An 18,773-nucleotide genomic window follows, 5' to 3' on the forward strand; every position below is an offset into this window, starting at 1 on the left:
AAGGCACCTAGCCCAGATCGTTGGGACCAAGGTAGCGAGAGATTAACTCATTTTATTACATCGAGTAAACCCCCCGCGCCTAATTAGTTGAGATTTTATTATGGAGTAAACCTTCCAGCCTTTTGCACCGGATGGATTCACACCACGTTCACACGCTGCATGCAATAGTAGTAGTACTCCTAATTACACATTATGGTGTACTAGTACTAAGCAATAAATGAAACTTGCTTTAATCCTTTTCAGTTTTGGAAATGCATGAAATCTGAAGGGTGCCTTCTAAACCGTAACAAAGGAAGTATACAATTTTGTGACTTCAAAATAGTACACTGTAAAACTTACTTTCAATAGAAATTTAATGGTATGTTGATTTACATCTAATCCTACTAAATAGTTGGTCTAATTTATGGTGAAACTTGAATTTTAGAATCCGTTTGCGCCTTATTCATTGAGTTGGAGGGCGTAATTTCTAATACTCCTTGTCTCGCTGTCACATAATATAGCATCTAGAATAGGGGTGGTTTAACAAGCTGCCAGGCTCATTAAGGGTCAGTTCTTTTGCTGGCTTCTAGAATAAGCTGGAATAAGCTACCCTATTCCAGCTTATTCTAGAAGCCCAATCAAATTTATTTTTTTAGAGTCTACTAGTTAATACTTGACTAGTAGGCTTCTAAAAATATATTTTTGGTTGGGCTTCGAGAATAACCTGGGTAGGGGGCAGCTTATTCTAGAAGCTCACAAGAGCCACCAAAAGAACTGGCCCTAAGGCTCAGTCCATAAACCTTTTGCTCATTAAAGCTCACCTCATTAAGCTTGTTTAGCGCAAAAGATGACGTTCAACTATGTGTATTTAAAGCTTGTTAAGCTCATAAGCACTTGTTAAGAGACTATGATCTGTTACGGCAGTGTGAGTGTACTTTTCATTAAAGAAAATGCTGACTATAGGCGAAGTTGCACTAGTTTTTTTAATCTTCTATGGGTTAGGATATGTCGATTAAACTAAATAAATGGTTTGAAGTACCATGAGAGTATTGTCATGTACGATAAAAACATGTGTTGTGTTGTAAAATGAGCTTAACGAGTTGCTCATAGAACTCATCAGCTCGTTCCTTAAACTCGTTAAGTTTAACCGGCTAAAATCCGTAGTTGGCTATGATCATTAACAGACGAGCTACGAGCTTAACAAATTGAGCAATCAAGCACTCATTAAGCTCACGAGCTTCGAGCTTTTGGTCTAACCCTAAATCAACATGCATCTTGGATTTTTACATATCTTTTTGAAATATGAACTCTATAAATTTGTTAAACAATCCCTATTTAGATCTTTTAGGTTTTCATGTGTAGCAACTAGCAACAATACTCAGTAGCGGAAATGGGTAGGGGGCACCCTGTTTGCTACTTCATTCAATACTAAGATACATCCATTTAATCGAGAAATAATTCGGAACGAAGGGAGACTTGCCTCAACCTATGGCCTCAGCGTAATTCCAGAGCGTGGACATAAAATACAGGTGAACTAAAACATGGATTAGGTCCACTTCGATCATGTACTTCATTCAAGCAAGTCGAACATTCCGTTCAATCATGAAGCAACAAGCAACAGATCACAATGACAGGTCAACATTCAGTTCGAACCTACATTTCATACCGTACGGCTAAGAGCATCTCTAAGAGACACGCGGTTTTAGTGCCGCGTTGGAAAAATCGTCTTTTTTTTTGCGCATGCGCACATTCGTTTCGGGAGCTTCAACGGCATCGCGCGCTGTTTATTTGATGTGTCTGCTTTCGCGCGCTGTAAACTCTGAGCTGCTGTATATGGAATCGATGGATCAAACGTCGTGTTTGTTAGAGCAAACAAGTCCTTCAGCGCACTAAAAAAAACGTTATTTTGACTACGCATAATATTTTTAGAGAGATGCTCTAAATGCTTCACGATGGCTAGATCAATCAAGCACCCGTCCCCTATAAAACAGCCAATCTCCCGCCCGTCCCTTCCTCTTCCAGCTAATCACACACGCATCCAATCCCTCTTCCAGGCCAGCTACCGCTTCTCCTCCTCGGCGGCAGGGAGTTCCGGAGCTAGGCTGGGTGCGTTTCCTTGGTTGTCTGGCTGACTTCTTGGGGACGAGCTAGAACCGGTGGCTAGACATGCCTAGCCGGGTGGGCGCTGACGACGCCGACGCCGGGGGCAGCGGTGGAGTGGGGGAGATTGTGGAGGCCAGCGGCGGCGTGCCTCCGGGAAATCGTTCCGCGGCGCGGAAGACCGCGCGTTTCGCCGAGCCCGTATCCGCGCCGTGCGCGGACGACGACGGCTATGGCGATGCCGTGGAGGTCACCATCGACATACAGGACTACACAGCGACGGTGCGCAGCATGGAGCCGATAGCGGGCGGCAAGTCCTCGCACGGCCGTAGCGTGATCCAGAACGCCAAGACGCGGATCAAGCAGGTGGCGGAGGAGCTCCAGCGGTTCAAGTCCTTGAGCCGCCGGGGATGGAATCGCGGCCCGAGCAGCATCGACAGGTCCGTCCCCGCGCGCGCTCTCGAGGGCCTCAAGTTCATCAGCAAGAAGACTGACGGCTCCGACGGGTGGAAGTGGACCGACGTCGAGAAGTGCTTCAGGGAAGAAACCAAAGATGGCCTCCTCCACCGCTCCAAGTTCGCCATGTGCATCGGTAAAACACTACGCCTGGCGTCGTCTTGTCTCAATCAAACCAAATCAATTGGGTATCCACGTACATGCTCACTGTAATTGAACAAATTTTGAAGGTATGAAAGAGCGCGCCGGTGATGTCGCGTTCGCCGGAGCGCTGTTCGACGCGCTGTCAAGGCGGCGGAACATCTCCGGAGACACCATCAACATGGAGGAGCTGCGCGTGTTCTGGAAGGACATTTCTGACACCAGCTTCGACAGCCGCCTGGGGATCTTCTTCGACATGTAAAGCTAATTATAAACACCGGCCAATCCATACACTAATCTCTTATATACTCCATAAATGAACCAGCAAGCTAAGAGTCTCGCCTTTTTAATTCAAATTCAACAGGGTGGACAAAGATGCGAACGGGGTGCTCGACGAGAAGGAGGTCAAAGATGTAAGTTCCAACAACTTTTTTTTAACATAAAATAACAAGGCGTTCTACTTTAGTAAGGGAGCATCTCCAACAGGCGTTCAACACGTGGCGTTAAAAATCAGTATGCAGCGCGCGCTTCGTCTGTTTTAGCGCGGCGGCCAACGCTGGCTCCAGCAGGCACGTTAAAATACAGCGCACGCTATCACTCAAACAATATATACGCTTAAAACACAAGCAAAAAAGTTCAAACATACTAAAAAAATCAGAAAAAATAATTCAATTTCATTACAACTCAAACAAATAGTTTTTACAACTTAAATAAATACTTTATCTTTTAATACAACAAATAGTTCAAAAACACAACATCAAATGCACAAATCAAGATGCTCTCTGTCGGCCATTTCCTCGATGAGATCCTTTTGAAGATCAACATGCGTTACGGGACGCCGAAAGGCATGATAAGAGGCAATAAAACGGGCTACCCTTTCAGCCCTCTGCCGCACTCGCACGTTAAGTCCCAAGAGCTCATACTGAGAGTAGTCTAAATCTTGACCACGTTCATTTTCGATGGTGTCAGAGTTTGCATTGCGACTTGTGTGGTAACTTGAGTTTGGCAAGAGAGGTGGGGCCGCGGCATGCCGTTCATCGTCGATCGTTCAACATGTCCTTTGTGTGAAGTAGAAGTTTGTGTTGCGGGGCGAAGTTGTGGCAGCGATGACATGTGTTGGATTGGTCAAGCTGTGTTGATGCAAGTTGTGCTTCTTGATATCCTGCCAGGCTAATGCGTGAAGTCGAAGCTGCCTGATCCTCGTTGTGTTTAGCGAACTTTTTGGCATAGGCCGATACATTTCTCGTCGGCGATGAAGTAACATTGCATGCAATCTCGACGGTGTCCTTTCATTGGCAGTGTGTGTGGGTCTTTTGTGTAGCCAGGTTGTCTGGGGTGCCCTCTTATCGGCGTGTTGTAATGCCGGACCTGGGTTTCCATAAATTAATCAAGCAATTCGCTTCTATTTTTTTTAATAAATCGGGTCGAGACCACGTTTCAAAAAATAAACATCAACCGCTCACAGTGACGCATTCTAGAAAATCCTAAGGTTCCTTTCTTTTCAAACGTTTCACGAGACACTGATGACGACCTTGCTAAACAACTTCCTATTTGGCAAAAGGTGATTATTAGTACTATGCTTGTTCAACCATTTCTCGAAGGACAGGAAGTCTAGAGCCAGATTGGTGTTGAGTGAGAACCTACCCAAAACAGTGCCCTATATCACTATATGCCACACACGAAGTAGCACCCGCACAGAGAAGTTTTGTCCGCGCTGGTTTATTCTCCAATGGTGGTGTTCTCTAATTGGATTACTTTAACGCTTCACTCCCATCTTTTTAGTTTATAGAACCGCTTTCATTTAGAGGATTTTCATATGATTGTTTTTCTATGTTAGTCATTTAAATCTTATGACTGAATCCAATACTTTTTCTAATTTTCCTTTGTGCTATAGGTAATAGAGATTTTAGCATCCACTAAAACCTCTGCGAAAGAATCATTTCTTTTTCCTATGATACACTCAAACAAATGAAAATCATGTAGGATTCAAATGGGCAAGGCATTGCAATCATATTTTTTTTCCTATTCATGCATTCTATTTGAAATCACGGAAATCATAAAGTCATGTATATATATCCTAAAACTCATTTAACCAAAAAAAGAATATAACCAAGTCTAAGACATCTTTGTAGTGAGAAGTATCATAGAGTAGTATGATGTATACTACTCCCTCTATCTCAAAATAAATGACTCAATTTTGTACTAAATTTAGTATAAAATTAGTACAAAGTCGAGTCACTTATTTTGAAACGGATGGAGCAGTATTATATTGTCTCTTCGCTTATTCATTTCCAGAATCACAATACAGAGTAGTGGCTAGGGTTTATTTATTATTAACTTTAATGGCCTCCATCCCGTTGGTTGCTTGTAGACTGGGAACCAATATTAAACATAATACAGTGTGGTATTCGTTAATGTTCACAAATATTCAAATTTTTCTTTGAATTTTCTTGATGAGCCTAATAAACTGAAATTTGATCGTTTTCCTACAATTCGCATGTACTAACCAGACCACAATCTTTAATTCTTTCACGTGTTTTGGAATAAACTAGCTTAATCATTTCTTCATTTAAGATCTTGCATGAGCAAATTGATAATAAAATATTTATCATTTTTGTTATTCTCAGATCATCACGTTAAGCGCGTCAGCTAACAACCTAAAGATGGTCGCACAGAAGTCAGAGGAGTATACACGGCTCATCATGGAGGAGTTGGACCCCAAAAACCGTCGCTACATCGAGGTAATTAACAATGATGCAATTTTCTTATAGCATCTCGGACAATTTGTTTGTTAATTTGTCTATAGAACTGTTCCTTTCGTCCACTAACAATATATCATTGAAATACTCCTGAAAGTGCACATGAGGTCACATAAGCTTGCATGAACAGTAAAATCATGAAAAATTAGTTTAAATAAAAAATCCTGATGTATTGTTGTGCAACAGACATCGACGTGTGTTCCACATTCATGCAAATTTCTGTGATGAGAATGGCATTCATGAAAGTCTGCACCCAGGTAAAACACACATCGATGTTTGTTGTTAAAAATATTAAGGATTCATTAAATTTAAAAACAATCACGACAGTACTGTTTATCTAAGCTCATGTGAACTCATGCTCACAAACTCCACGTCATATGGATGTATCTTAAGTTGGTAATGGGAGGTATGAGAATTTAAATTTTTGCTCTCTTCCACTTTGAAGTTTATGCATGAGTTACTGATTCATGCTCATTTAATCTTACGGTATTTTTATTAGTTCTTGCCACATCGTAAAAAGACCTTACCTATGATGATGTTAAGCTCTATGGATATTCCAGATGAGTTATTTGCCATGCAAGGTTCGTCTGCGTTGCTGATTATATACTCATGCATACTTGAATAAATGGAAATTTCCAGGTGGCCCAGCTCGAGGCGCTGCTGACACGGCCGTCGAACGAGTGGATGCAGATGGGGAGAATGACCATAAGTCCTAAGCTGAGCAAGCTGCTGAGCGAGCGTCAGACGGATCCCAACCCGCTCCGGCGATGGTACAGCCGTGCCAGATACTTCATAAAGGATAATTGGCGCCGCTGCTGGGTGATGCTCTTGTGGCTCTCCATCTGTGTGGGTCTCTTTGCTTGGAAGTTCGAGCAGTACCGTCACCGCGCCGTGTTCAAGGTGATGGGCTACTGCGTTTGCGTGGCCAAGGGCGGCGCCGAGACGCTCAAGTTCAACATGGCGCTCACTCTCCTTCCTGTGTGCCGTAACACCATCACGTGGCTCCGGAGCCGCACCACAGTGGGACAGTTTGTGCCATTCAACGACAACCTCAACTTTCACAAGGTCATCGCCGTGGGGATCTCCATCGGCGCCGGGCTTCACATCATCTCTCACCTGGCGTGCGATTTCCCGAGGCTTCTTCACGCCACCGTCGACGAATATGAACCCATGAAGCCATTCTTCGGCGACGTGAAGCCACCCAACTACTGGTGGTTCGTGAAGGGCACGGAGGGATGGACGGGGCTAGTGATGCTGCTGCTCATGGCTATCGCCTTCACCTTCGCCCCGGGGCGGCTCCGCAAGGGCACGCTCCGCCTTCCCAAGCCCAAGGAGCTGGAGAGCCTCCCCAAGCCGTTCAACCGCTGCAGTGGGTTCGTCAACACCTCGCGCAGCCGCTTCACTGGTTTCGTCAACGCCTCGCTCAAACGCTTCACTGGATACAACGCCTTCTGGTACACACACCATCTCTTCCTCATCGTCTACGCGTTGTTCATCGTCCACGGACACTTTCTCTACCTCACCAAAAGATGGCAGAAAAAGTCGGTACGTTAACACATGGACGGTACACCGCATATGATGATGATCAAAGAAAAAAACTCTTCTCGACTGACAACTAAAGTAGTAGCGATTGTATATGTGTTTGGTACTACGCGCGTGCAGACGTGGATGTACTTGGTGGTTCCAATGATGGTGTACGCGTGCGAGCGGCTAACCCGGACGCTGCGGTCGAGCGTGCGGTCGGTGAGGAAAATCAAGGTGACCGTGCACCCCCACCCCGCGACCTCGCTGTCGCTGCACTTGTCCAAGCCGCAGGGTTTCAGCTACAAGAGCGGGCAGTACATCTACGTCAAATGCCCCGCCGTTTCGCCATTCCAGTGGTATATATATGCATGCTCCAACTAACGACATCCTCGCTTAATTGGATAGCGGTCTGTCCGTCTGATGAATGAATGTGCAGGCACCCGTTCTCCATCACATCAGCGCCAGACGACGACTACATCAGCGTACACATCAAGGTGCTCGGCGACTGGACTGGCAAGCTCTGGGACACCTTCTTAAGGGTATGCACCACTGCGATTATCCTCATCAACAACCCTTAGATCTCCAAAATCAACGGCCATTCATCTTTACCGTGTACGAATTACAGGTTGACCCGACGCCTGAGGTGGATAAGTCCAACAAGATCATTCAAGTGGAGTACGACCACCACGACATCATCTTCAGCCCGAGGTGCGTAGGCGACCATTCTCTGTTCGTTTTCATTGTCAAAAACTAAAACCCGCTCGTTCCGGTTTTGAATTTTCAAAAAGTAAATATAGTTTTATGTGAGGCCAACTATACCTCAACAAATGGATAAACAAAACTCTACTTGCCCGGCGTACAAGTGAACTCAGGTTCTTCGCACCGGTACGGGCCCAAAGCTGCGCATCATCCTATATAGTTCATCTTCATCATTTCTATTCTCTTAACATGCACAGATGCCACATCTCAAAGACCCACACCAACATGCATGTGAATTATTTTTCAGTATCACTAATTCTATTTATTTCAACATGCACACATGCCATATTACCAAAGGCCCGCCCAACATGCATGGCATGGGATTATGACTAGCTATATTCAATAAATATTTTCCACTATACAATAATCCAATACAAGATATAATATGTATTTGTATTTTCATTTATTATTAATCCAAATGTTTCATAGTACAACCAAATACTACTGAAATCCATTGCAACACATCACACCGCAGGGGTATCATCTAGTCATTGATGTTTGCAATGATGATGGCCGGCAATGTTGACTTGTTATGGAAAACCCTAGCATCATGTTTGTTTCATAGCTCCCGGATGGCCAGTATAATAAGTAAAGCAATTAATTTACTCATATGTCCCCTCCAAAGAACCATGACCTTCCCACCAAAAGTGAACCGAAGGGAACCCATCCAATCCAGTGGAGTCAATCTCCGATGCATCGACACAATGATTGATGACATTCATATTTGATGGAGAACCTCTCTCGGGAGTCGAGACTGGATTTTCTGGCATGCACGGGAGGCCCCATGCCATGCATGGTCTAGCCGTCCGTTCTGGCCCCGGGATGCCCGCCCAAATACTACGCTTAGAGATAGCCCGTTTAGAACAAGTACAATAAGGTACAGTCAGCAGGCTGTAAGGATTGAAATACTATTTGGATGAGAGAGAAGAGAGAGAGAAGGGAAGCGGGCTCTTCGTGAAGAGCCAGCTCTAGCACGTGCTCCTAGGCGCTTTGTGAGAATAAAACGTGGGCCATATATGATAAAAGTAGTACTTTTTTATAGCTAACTATTATGCAAGCTAGCTATAATGTGGGCTATAAGACTGCTTATAGTCAGCAGTTGGCTATACTATTAACCATGCTCTTAGAAGGTGAAGGGAGCGACTGGCCACTACCTGTAGCACCCGCATTCACACCCGTCGAGGTAGCAACTATCCCATTCGCCACAGCCAGATCTGTAGCCTTCGCAATGGCCACCTGAGCCATCTCGTTAGCATGGATAATGAAAAGAACCACAGACGGCGACCCAAAACCCACATCAACGGACACCCCCACATCCTCAAGCACATGCAGTAAGTAATCATCGGATAAAGAAGGCAGCACTAGCCTGATAGGGGAGGACGGAGGGGTGGGGAGGGGAGAGCGAGGAATACCTGAAGACGGAAGGTCTCTGGACGCAGCCCACCTCTCAGCAGAATCGCTTATCTCGAACTCCTCTCTCCCTCCCTCTCCCTTTATCCCTCTTTCCCTCTTTCTCTATCACTCCCCCCCCCTCTCTCTATATATATATCACTCTCCCGACTTTAGATATCCCTTGCAAAAATTGGCAAACACCGCAGTTGGGCCACCCACTTTTTCAACTGATCCACCGTCCAAATTCTATTCTTCAGGACCAATCAAGCAAAGAATTTGCACTTGGGATGCTCCCAGTTGCTCCAAACCGCCGACTTCATGATGGTGAAAAAAGACCCATGGAACTAGGCCTTCTAAACACAGCCGTCGGTGATGCCATCCTGAATATGCACGTAGTCTTTTGTTTTAGGCAATGGACCGAGCGTGATATCCTTTATTAGCTTCATACCTCGGAGCCATGGCAGTGCCAGAGCTCTGAATGGAGGGCGTGCATATGATACACATTGATAAGACCCCTAGCCCATGGACACTTTCCTTCATCTCTTTGACCGTCAACCAGCAGAATTTCTCATTTGTTCCGATGTGAGGACTAGCTTACATGACTAACTTTAAGACTATGATGTGAATATCCAGTTCTGCACCGGAGCTCATCTCATCTTGAGTAACTTTTTAGAATAACATTAATACTCCAGCTTAATTACTGGAAGTTATATTACGGTGATGGGCAAAATGTGGTTGGTGCGCTGCAGGTACCCGAAGGTGCTGATCGACGGGCCGTACGGCGCGCCGGCGCAGGACTACAAGCAATACAATATCCTGCTACTGGTGGGACTCGGCATCGGTGCAACGCCCATGATCTCGATCATCAAGGACATCATCAGCCACACGAAACGGGTCGGCAACCGTCGCGAGCTCCCAACGCGCCACGCCCGCTTCTACTGGGTCACCCGGGAGCAAGGCTCCTTGGAGTGGTTCCGTGGGGTGATGGACGAGGTGGCCGAGGCCGACGAGAGGCACATCATCGAGCTCCACAACCACTGCACTAGCGTCTACGAGAAGGGCGACGCCCGGTCGGCGCTCATCACTATGCTCCAGTCCCTCCACTACGCCAAGAACGGCGTCGACGTCCTCTCCGGCGGCCGCGTAATGACCCACTTCGGCCGACCAAACTGGAACGAAGTTTACAAGAGCTTCACCGTCAACTACCCGAATGAACGTGTCGGTCAGTACCAAAGCTAAGAACTACTCCCTCTCTCTCTCTCTCTCTAGCTCGATCGCAATATATGTTCAGTCACCGGCTCACCGCTCACACCACGCGCTTTGTATGGGTAGCATAACAGGCATGCTCGAGAAGTTCAATCTTGGAGTTAATTATAACCACTTGAGAAATTTTTGTTACTTGCTGATGGTCATGAACTCATGATCACTTAAGAAAATTTAAGCAGAGTCAAATTGTCAATCCATGCAAGAGATATCACAAATTCTCCACCATAAATTAGTTTTTTCTTCTTCAAAAAAGAGCGCTTTACTACTCAAAAGATTTAAGCATTACACCCGACCTCTCCATAACTAAGATACACCCAGCCAAAAAAATCTCCCACCAAGTCAAAAAAGGAAGAAGAAGCCAAAATACAAAGAAACGTGAAGAATCTGTATAGCGCCTAATTCATAGGTGACCCAATCATAAGATCATGCTGACACCCATGTTAGGTAAAAGTATCCCTCGTCAAAGCCTTCAATTGTGTACACACCTCCGTAAATAGGTCTTGATTTTTCACTCGTTGTAGAGAGGACCATAAACGAAGCGTCCGAGTACATCTGTAGATAACCTGCATAAGAGAAGTACTTTTATCGTTAACCACCATAAATTAGTTGAGCTAAAATAATCTCCCTATAGCCTAACTGAGTCCTATCAATCAAGGCATGATCTTCTTGCCTCAATCAATTCAGGGACATTACTTTTCTGATTTCTGAATTGACACTAATTCTGTTATTCCTGGATATCACAGGAGTGTTCTACTGCGGCGAGCCGGCGATGACAAAGAAGTTGCGCAAGCTCTCAAAGGAATTCTCAAGAAATTCCAGCACAAAGTTCGAATTCCACAGCGAGAACTTCTAATTTTGCAAGCCATTCAGCCCCAAAGAACTCTTTCTTCTTGTGGAAACTATACTAACTTAGTATACATGCCAAGTACTACGATCCATATGAAAAGCAGACAGTTCGGTTGGGCAAGAGTTTTCATTAATTTTTTGCTAAGAATAATGTAATGCTCCCATGGTATACTATTATCTTCCCATATACTCCTTTGAGAGCTAGTTGCATGGAGTAGAACGTGTATGTACGGGCACTAGTTCGCTCTCATGCAACTATGGTGTTTATATTGGTTAATCTATTTATGGTGCATTATGAATTTATTCATGGTCTCATAGGAGCCTAGGAAGAACAAGAAGAACAGAACACGTACGGTGCAGCCGCCGACGGCCGTCGAGAAGCTGACGATCCGTGAAAACCGTAACGCCCGTTTGAATTGCCTGATTGGACATAGCGGCCGTATGATTGTAATCCAGAGATGGCCTCATTAGAACTTGGGTGTATGGCCCAAGTAGATTCTCAATGCGATAATGTTGGATCGGTTCATATGGAGTCAGAGTCAGATACTAAGGATCTGACTACCGATGGGTATAGGGTCCAGGTGGGATTACCTGTTGTGGACTCATCCACGTTGGACATTGCTAATACTGGGTATAAGGCCTAGGACCTAGCTATTCCGTCTGGTATTACGGTGCAGAGGGCTACTCTGGGCGGCATAGATCCGATCGCGCTGCACTCTCCCATTGGCGACTTCCCATGCACCACGTAGATTGCCTCTAGGGTTCTTAGGCGGCTCAATCACGGCTTCCCGCCCTTGGGAACAGGCCGTGCAGCACGGGTGCCGCCCCTTCCGACTGGAGTTACGGGTATGGCGGGCAGGGGGCTAACAAACAGCCGCCGGCAGCGCAGCTTAGGCCGCCGGGACAAGCGGACAGGGCAGCACCAGCACCGCCTCCGCAGGTCGCGAGAAACTCTCATGCGGCTGCGCAGGCGGGGAAACAGCCCAGGTTAGCCGGCCAGGTGGGGGAGCTAGCAGATCATCAATCTCAGCAGCGAGGTCGATGGGGCTCTGATGGAGGTAACATGTATGGTGACGATCAATTCCACCACTCAACAACTTATGGTGGTGGGCGAGGTAATGCGCCAATGAACAATGTGACTGGTAACCAGGGTTTTACGGCACCACCAGGCAAGTTTGTGCCGGGGACGTCGGGTCCTTCGTATCACAAGAGAGGCGCCTTTCGACAGAATTGGGCGGGCAAAGGGTGAGGCAGAAAGCCAAGGCCTCCTATGCCTGCTCAAGAGGCGGGGACAGAGATTGCTGAGACTGCTAGAGAGACTGTACCAGAGCCAGTGAATGAGGTGGCTCATCCTGGACTGGCTGATCAGAATCCTCCGGTGGCAAAAGGAGATGGAGGGGACAGACCTGCCAAGTGGGCTCGCAAGAAAGAGAAGATGGTGTGTTACCGTTGCAGTGAGGCGGGGCACTTTGTGTCTGAATGCAAGGCGGAGCTCTGTGTGTATTGTCTTAAGCCTACGCATGGTGCCGCTAAATGCCCTATCACGATTGGACCTATGCCGGTTGTGACCATTTATGGTGTTTCCAGTCAAGAATTGATGTTCTTTGAGTCGCCGGCGGTGACGGCGACACTTCATACACCAGATGCTGGATTCACGGGTACGATGACGGTAACTCGGGGGAGCTTGACTGTGGAGCAGGTGGTGCAACAGCTCAAGGAGCTTGTATCATCGACCTTCAGGTGGGAACCGGTTTTGATTTCAGATAATGTCTTTAAGGTCGTTTTTCCTACTAAGGAAGATTTGGCTCGTCTGCTTAAGTTCGGTATGTGCAGAGTGGCTAGCACTAGCTGTGTACTTGAATTTGATGCCTGGAAGTGTGAGGAGCCTAAGGGTGTTCCTCTACCTCAGATTTGGGTACATTTTACAGGAGCTCCTTCAAGGGCTTTGAATGATTTCAGAGTTGTATGGAGTTTGGGTTCACTTATTGGCAAAACAGAAGAGGTGGATATGGTGTTCACTAGAGCCAAAGGCATTGCGAGGATGTTGGTGAGTGTGCTAGATATTCAGCTTATTCCAGATGATGTTATTTGGACATATGAAGGGATGCGTTACACTCTCCAATTGGAAATCGAGAGCCCTACTCTCTTTGATGCAACTGACATAGATAAAGATACCAATATGGCCGATGGGGATGATGCAAATGGTGCCAAGGATAATGCAGATGCTACAAATGATTCACGGCCTAAGTTCTCTTCTCAGAACAATGCACAATCGCCATCCACTCAGTCTGGGCAATACTCAGGCACGGGTACAAAACAATTGGTTTCTGATTCCGATATCGCCTTGCGGTTTGGTTCTTTCGAGCCTGCATCTGCGCCGGCAAAATTCGGTAGGTCGGCGTGCATGGACATCCACTCGCGGGCGAGACTGCCGAGGTTTATGGGGAAAAATCCTCGGAGCAACATTGGTATTCTGCAGTCTACTAATAAGTTGCAGCCTGTTTCCCTGGAAACGTATTTGGCGGAGGCAAAGTTGGTTCATAACCAACGTGGGCGCGTTCATTCGGCTTTGGAGGCTGAACCTCTTCGCCCTTCTGGTGGAATCGAGGCTACTCATGTTCACTCGCCGAGAGGTGCGATACAGCAGCCGTCTACCATGGCGCTGCTAGCTGATGCACCGGTCACCATGGCGGCAGAGGACGGGCCACTAGCGGCACCTTAGCCAGCGCAGCTAGCTGCTGCACCCTTTACTATGGCGGCAGAGGACGAGCCACTAGCGGAAGCTCAACAAGCCAAGGTTGCTGGTACTTTTATGGGAGGCGATACATGCATCGGGGGAGAGCCAGGCGTGCTAGCTGCCTCCACTGTTGGTGCAATGTTTTCTCATGCAGCCGACGTTGCTATTCCCTTGAACGTGGCTGCTGACCAGCATGAAGGTGCACAAGCTACTGCAGCCAACGGGCGGCCGGATGATATTGGTGTGCAGTTCGGCGACGCTGTGTGTGCTGCGGTTCTGGGTGACGACAACACGTGTACCAAAGGTACGCCTGAGCCTGATTGTCCTATGACAGGTTCGGAGGCTACCCCACTGCCTGTACATCCAGCACAGCCAGTTGATATCTCTGTGGAGGAAGTCATAGCTTTTGGAGGAGTTCCAGATCCGATGGCTTCGGATAGACGGGTGAGTCAACGGGTTCAGTCCCAACCAGATGCGGATGACCTGCAGATTGGGCAAGCTATGCGGGCTGCTAAAATGAAGGAGGTTCAGAATTCGACAGGTATGTCTATCAATACTGAGCATTCCATTCTACATTTCTCTCCGCAAGATATAATAGATAATGCTACCTCGCTGGGAGTCAACTTGGGTAGTACTAGCAAAGAGGTTTCCAAATCTATTAACGACTTATTGGACTTAGAAGTCGATAGGGCGTTGTATATTATTCGCAACCTAGCTGCAATTAAACCAATGAATGATGACGCAATATCTAATATGGGCGGTCTAAATTTACTTTGTGAAAATTTAGTCTCACCAGAGGATAGAGAGGAGCCACAGTTGGCTCTGCATCATACCCAGCAACCCAATGTTCCACTTAATGTTGATGGCAAAGATATGACTGGTTATATGGACCAGGAGTATGCTTCTGAAAAGCCAAAACGAACTTACAAACGGAGGGTCTATACAGTATCTGCTATACGTAGGAGCGCTAGATTCAAGACGGCTAAAAAATTCTACGATGAAAAATGAAAGGAATATTTTCGAATAGCAGAGGTCTGAGAGACTTGGCTAAAATCCGGTTCCTTGTAGAAACAATGTTACAACATAGTCTTGACTTCATTGCACAAATGGAGACGGGGCGGGATAATTTCACATCGCATTTTCTAAACTCTCTTTCGGGAGGCGTTGAGTTTGACTGGCATTGTCTCCCTCCAAGAGGAAGGTCCGGAGGGATCTTACTTGGTGTCCACTGTCATACACTTCAAGTGCGAGAAGTGGTGCTAGGGGAGTTCTCGGTCAAATTTCGTATTAGAACCAAGGGAGATGGGTTTCAATGGGCTCTGGTTGCGTTTTATGGAGCGGCTCAAGCAGAGCAAAAACCAGCCTTTCTTGCTAATTTGGTTCGAATCTGCGATGACACTTTACCGCTGGTGGTAGGTGGTGATTTCAACATCATCAGGAGACCTGATGAGAAGAACAATAATAATTTTGATGGCAGATGGCCTTTTATGTTCAATACAATTATCGAGATCCTAAACCTACGAGAGATTGATCTCTCAGGTAGGAAATATACTTGGGCCAATTCTCTACATAATCAAACTTTTGAAAAATTGGACAGGGTACTTACCAGTGTTGACTGGGAACAGAAATTCCCGCTTGTCACGGTTTGTGCACTTCAGAGGGCTATTTCTGACCATACCCCACTCTTACTAGATTCTGGCCAGGCAACTCACAAAGGGAAAAAAGATGCTTTCTCTTTTGAACCATGTTGGTTCACACGTGAGGGGTTTGTGGACATGATTGCTAGGGAGTGGAACAAGGATGCGGGTGGGAAGTCTAGTGTTGATATTTGGCAAAATAAGATCCGTCATCTGAGACAATTCTTGAGAGGATGGGCTAAGAATGTTTCTGGGGTATATAAGAAGGAGCAAGACAGATTGCTCCATTTTATAGATGATCTGGATCGACAGGCAGAGACCCTCTTGCTAGATGAGCATGAGAGGTTGCTAAAGAACGACGCTGAACAAAGAGTTCGGATCCTTCTTAGAGAAGAGGAAATGAAATGGGCTGTTAGAGCCAAAGTTAGGGCAATTGTCCAAGGGGACGACAACACAATTTTTTTCACTTAATTGCAAATGGCAAGCATCAGAAAAAGAGGATCATACAGCTAGAGCAATATGAGGGTACAATAGTAGGACATGAGAACCTAAAATTGTACATCTCAAATTATTATAAACGATTGTTTGGTGCTCCGGATCATAGTTTTGTGTCTATGGACGAGCATCAGATCTCGGATATTCCTCAGATCGGACAGGATGATAATGAGAGTTTATCCGCTCCTTTCCTAGAGAAAGAGGTGTTACAAGCTATTCAGGGTATGAAGAATGGTAAAGCGCCGGGGCCAGATGGGTTCCCAGCTGAGTTCTATAAGAAATGTTGGCATATCATTAAGAATGATCTTATGTCTATGTTTCACGATCTGTTCTCCGGGCACTTAGAGCTCTTTCATCTTAATTTTGGTACGATAACATTGCTACCAAAGAAAGAGGGTGCTTCGCGTATTGAACAATTTCGCCCCATTTGTCTGCTCAATGTAAGCTTCAAAATTTTCACAAAGGTGGGAACGGATAGGCTAACTAAGATGGCACATCCCGTGGTGCAATCTTCGCAGACGGCCTTCATGCCTGGTCGGAACATACTCGAAGGGGTGGTCGTTCTTCATGAAACCCTTCACGAATTACACTCTAAGAAGCTTAACGGAGTCTTATTTAAGGTAGACTTCAAAAAGGCTTATGATAAAGTCAAGTGGTCTTTCTTGCAACAAACTCTACGCATGAAGGGGTTTAGCGAGATTTGGCGAAAACATGTCGATTGTTTTATAAAAAAGGGCAGTGTCGGTATTAAAGTAAATGATGATGTGGGTCATTTCTTTCAGACACTAAAGGGACTAAGGCAAGGAGATCCTATGTCACCTATTTTATTTAACATTGTAGCAGATATGTTGGCGCTAATGATCACGAGGGCTCTTGACAAAGGGTTAGTAGGGGGGCTGGTACCACATCTAGTTGATGGGGGGGTTTCCATCTTACAATATGCGGATGACACAATCCTCTTCATGGAACACGATCTCAAAAAAGCCAGAAACATGAAGTTAATATTATGCTTATTCGAACAGCTATCTGGGCTGAAGATTAACTTTCATAAAAGTGAACTATTCTGTTTTGGAGACGCAGAAACAGAACAACTCACTTATAACCAACTTTTCGGGTGTGAGGGTGGTATGCTACCATTTACGTACTTAGGAATACCTATTCACTACCGAAAGTTAACTATCAAGGAATGGAAGTGTATCGAGGATCGGTTTGAGAAAAAATTGAGTTGCTGGAAGGGCAAGCTACTATCCTATGGAGGACGATTGGTTTTAGTAAACTCAGTGTTGACTAGCATGCCAATGTTTCTTCTATCCTTTTTTGAAGTACCGGTTGGGGTGCGAAAAAGTTTGGATTTTTACCGATCCCGATTCTTCTGGCAATGTGATGAGATCAAGAACAAATATAGGCTGGCTAAATGGGATATTATCTGTAGACCAAAGGATCAGGGAGGTTTGGGGATTGAAAATTTAGAGGTGAAGAACAGGTGTCTGCTCAGCAAGTGGTTGTTCAGGCTCTCAGTGGAAACTCAAGGTATGTGGATGCAAATACTTAAGAACAAGTATTTACAGCAAAAAACCTTAGCCCAGGTCACCGTGAGATCTACTGATTCACCCTTTTGGAAAGGCCTAATGAGGACAAAAATGGCATTTTTTAACAGAACTAAATTCATCATAGGCAATGGTGAACCTACTAGATTCTGGGAGGATACTTGGCTAGGTGATGAACCACTAGCTCTTCAGTATCCGCAGTTGTATAATATTGCCCAGCGCAGACAGGCGTCCGTTGCGGCAGTGTTAAGGGAGACTCCTCTCAACATTCAATTTCGCAGATCACTAATTGGCAATAGATGGGTCACATGGTTACATCTAGTCAGAAGGTTAATGGATGTTAGTCTTTCTGATGATCCTGATTTTTTTTATTTGGAGGCTGACCTCCAATGGTATATTCTCGGTCAAATCAATGTATGAACATTTTATTGATAATTCAATCATCCCAAAATCAAGGCATATTTGGAAGGTCAAAGTTCCCCTTAAGATAAAAATCTTTTTGTGGTTTCTTCACAATTGAGTTGTTTTAACTAAGGATAACTTGGCCAAGCGAAATTGGAAAGGAAATCGACGATGTAGCTTCTGTCAATCCCCTGAATCAATTAAACACCTCTTTCTGGACTGTCCTATGGCTAAAATCTTATGGCGCTCAATACATGTCACTTTTAACATTTCATCGCCTACTAGCATTAACATGTTGTTTGGGACATGGCTGGACGGGGTTAATGTTACTTTCGCCAAACTATTTAGAGTTGGAATATCTGCACTTTTGTGGGCTATATGGAATTGTAGAAATGACCTTGTTTTTAACAAACAACAATGTACCAACTTTTTGCAGGTCACCTTCAGGGCTACCGCATTGATCCGCATGTGGTCCTTACTCACTCCTGTGGTAACCAGGGAGCCTTTGGTTACTGGGTGTGCTCAATGGGAGATGGTAGCTCAGGCTATATTCAACCGATTTGGATGGCGTCATGCTGATAGAATAGGGATTTAGTCAACTACGCCTATTTTTTTCCATCGGTTTTGGCGTTGATCGCCATGTAATTTATTTTCGCAGCTTTTCGGTCTACTTTGTACTTTGTGTTGAACTGTTACTATACTTAATAAATGGCTGCATGCATCGCTCGATGCA

General features: G+C 45.5%; 1 protein-coding gene across 1 annotated transcript; it reads left to right on the plus strand.

Annotated features, from left to right (window-relative positions):
* The first annotated feature begins 1,999 nt into the window (after positions 1-1,999).
* LOC123420753 (respiratory burst oxidase homolog protein B-like) lies at positions 2,000-11,502 on the plus strand. Its single transcript, XM_045107427.1, has 10 exons — positions 2,000-2,671; positions 2,766-2,934; positions 3,041-3,089; positions 5,304-5,417; positions 6,075-6,980; positions 7,098-7,315; positions 7,396-7,498; positions 7,585-7,667; positions 9,860-10,332; positions 11,120-11,502. Exons 1-10 carry the CDS (start codon positions 2,146-2,148, stop codon positions 11,227-11,229), a joined length of 2,751 nt encoding a protein of 916 aa, XP_044963362.1. The 5' UTR covers positions 2,000-2,145; the 3' UTR covers positions 11,230-11,502.
* Positions 11,503-18,773: the final 7,271 nt, after the last annotated feature.

Source organism: Hordeum vulgare, chromosome 1H (assembly GCF_904849725.1).
Source record: "Hordeum vulgare subsp. vulgare chromosome 1H, MorexV3_pseudomolecules_assembly, whole genome shotgun sequence".
In the NCBI taxonomy this organism is placed as follows: domain Eukaryota; kingdom Viridiplantae; phylum Streptophyta; class Magnoliopsida; order Poales; family Poaceae; genus Hordeum; species Hordeum vulgare.

Bases quoted from the DNA above. Each gene is read 5' to 3' on its own strand.
- LOC123420753 (XM_045107427.1), top strand. From the start codon at position 2,146: ATGCCTAGCCGGGTGGGCGCTGACGACGCCGACGCCGGGGGCAGCGGT. The intron at 3,090-5,303 runs GTAAGTTCCAAC...TGTTATTCTCAG, and splicing joins ACGAGAAGGAGGTCAAAGAT to ATCATCACGTTAAGCGCGTC. The intron at 6,981-7,097 runs GTACGTTAACAC...ACGCGCGTGCAG, and splicing joins AAAGATGGCAGAAAAAGTCG to ACGTGGATGTACTTGGTGGT.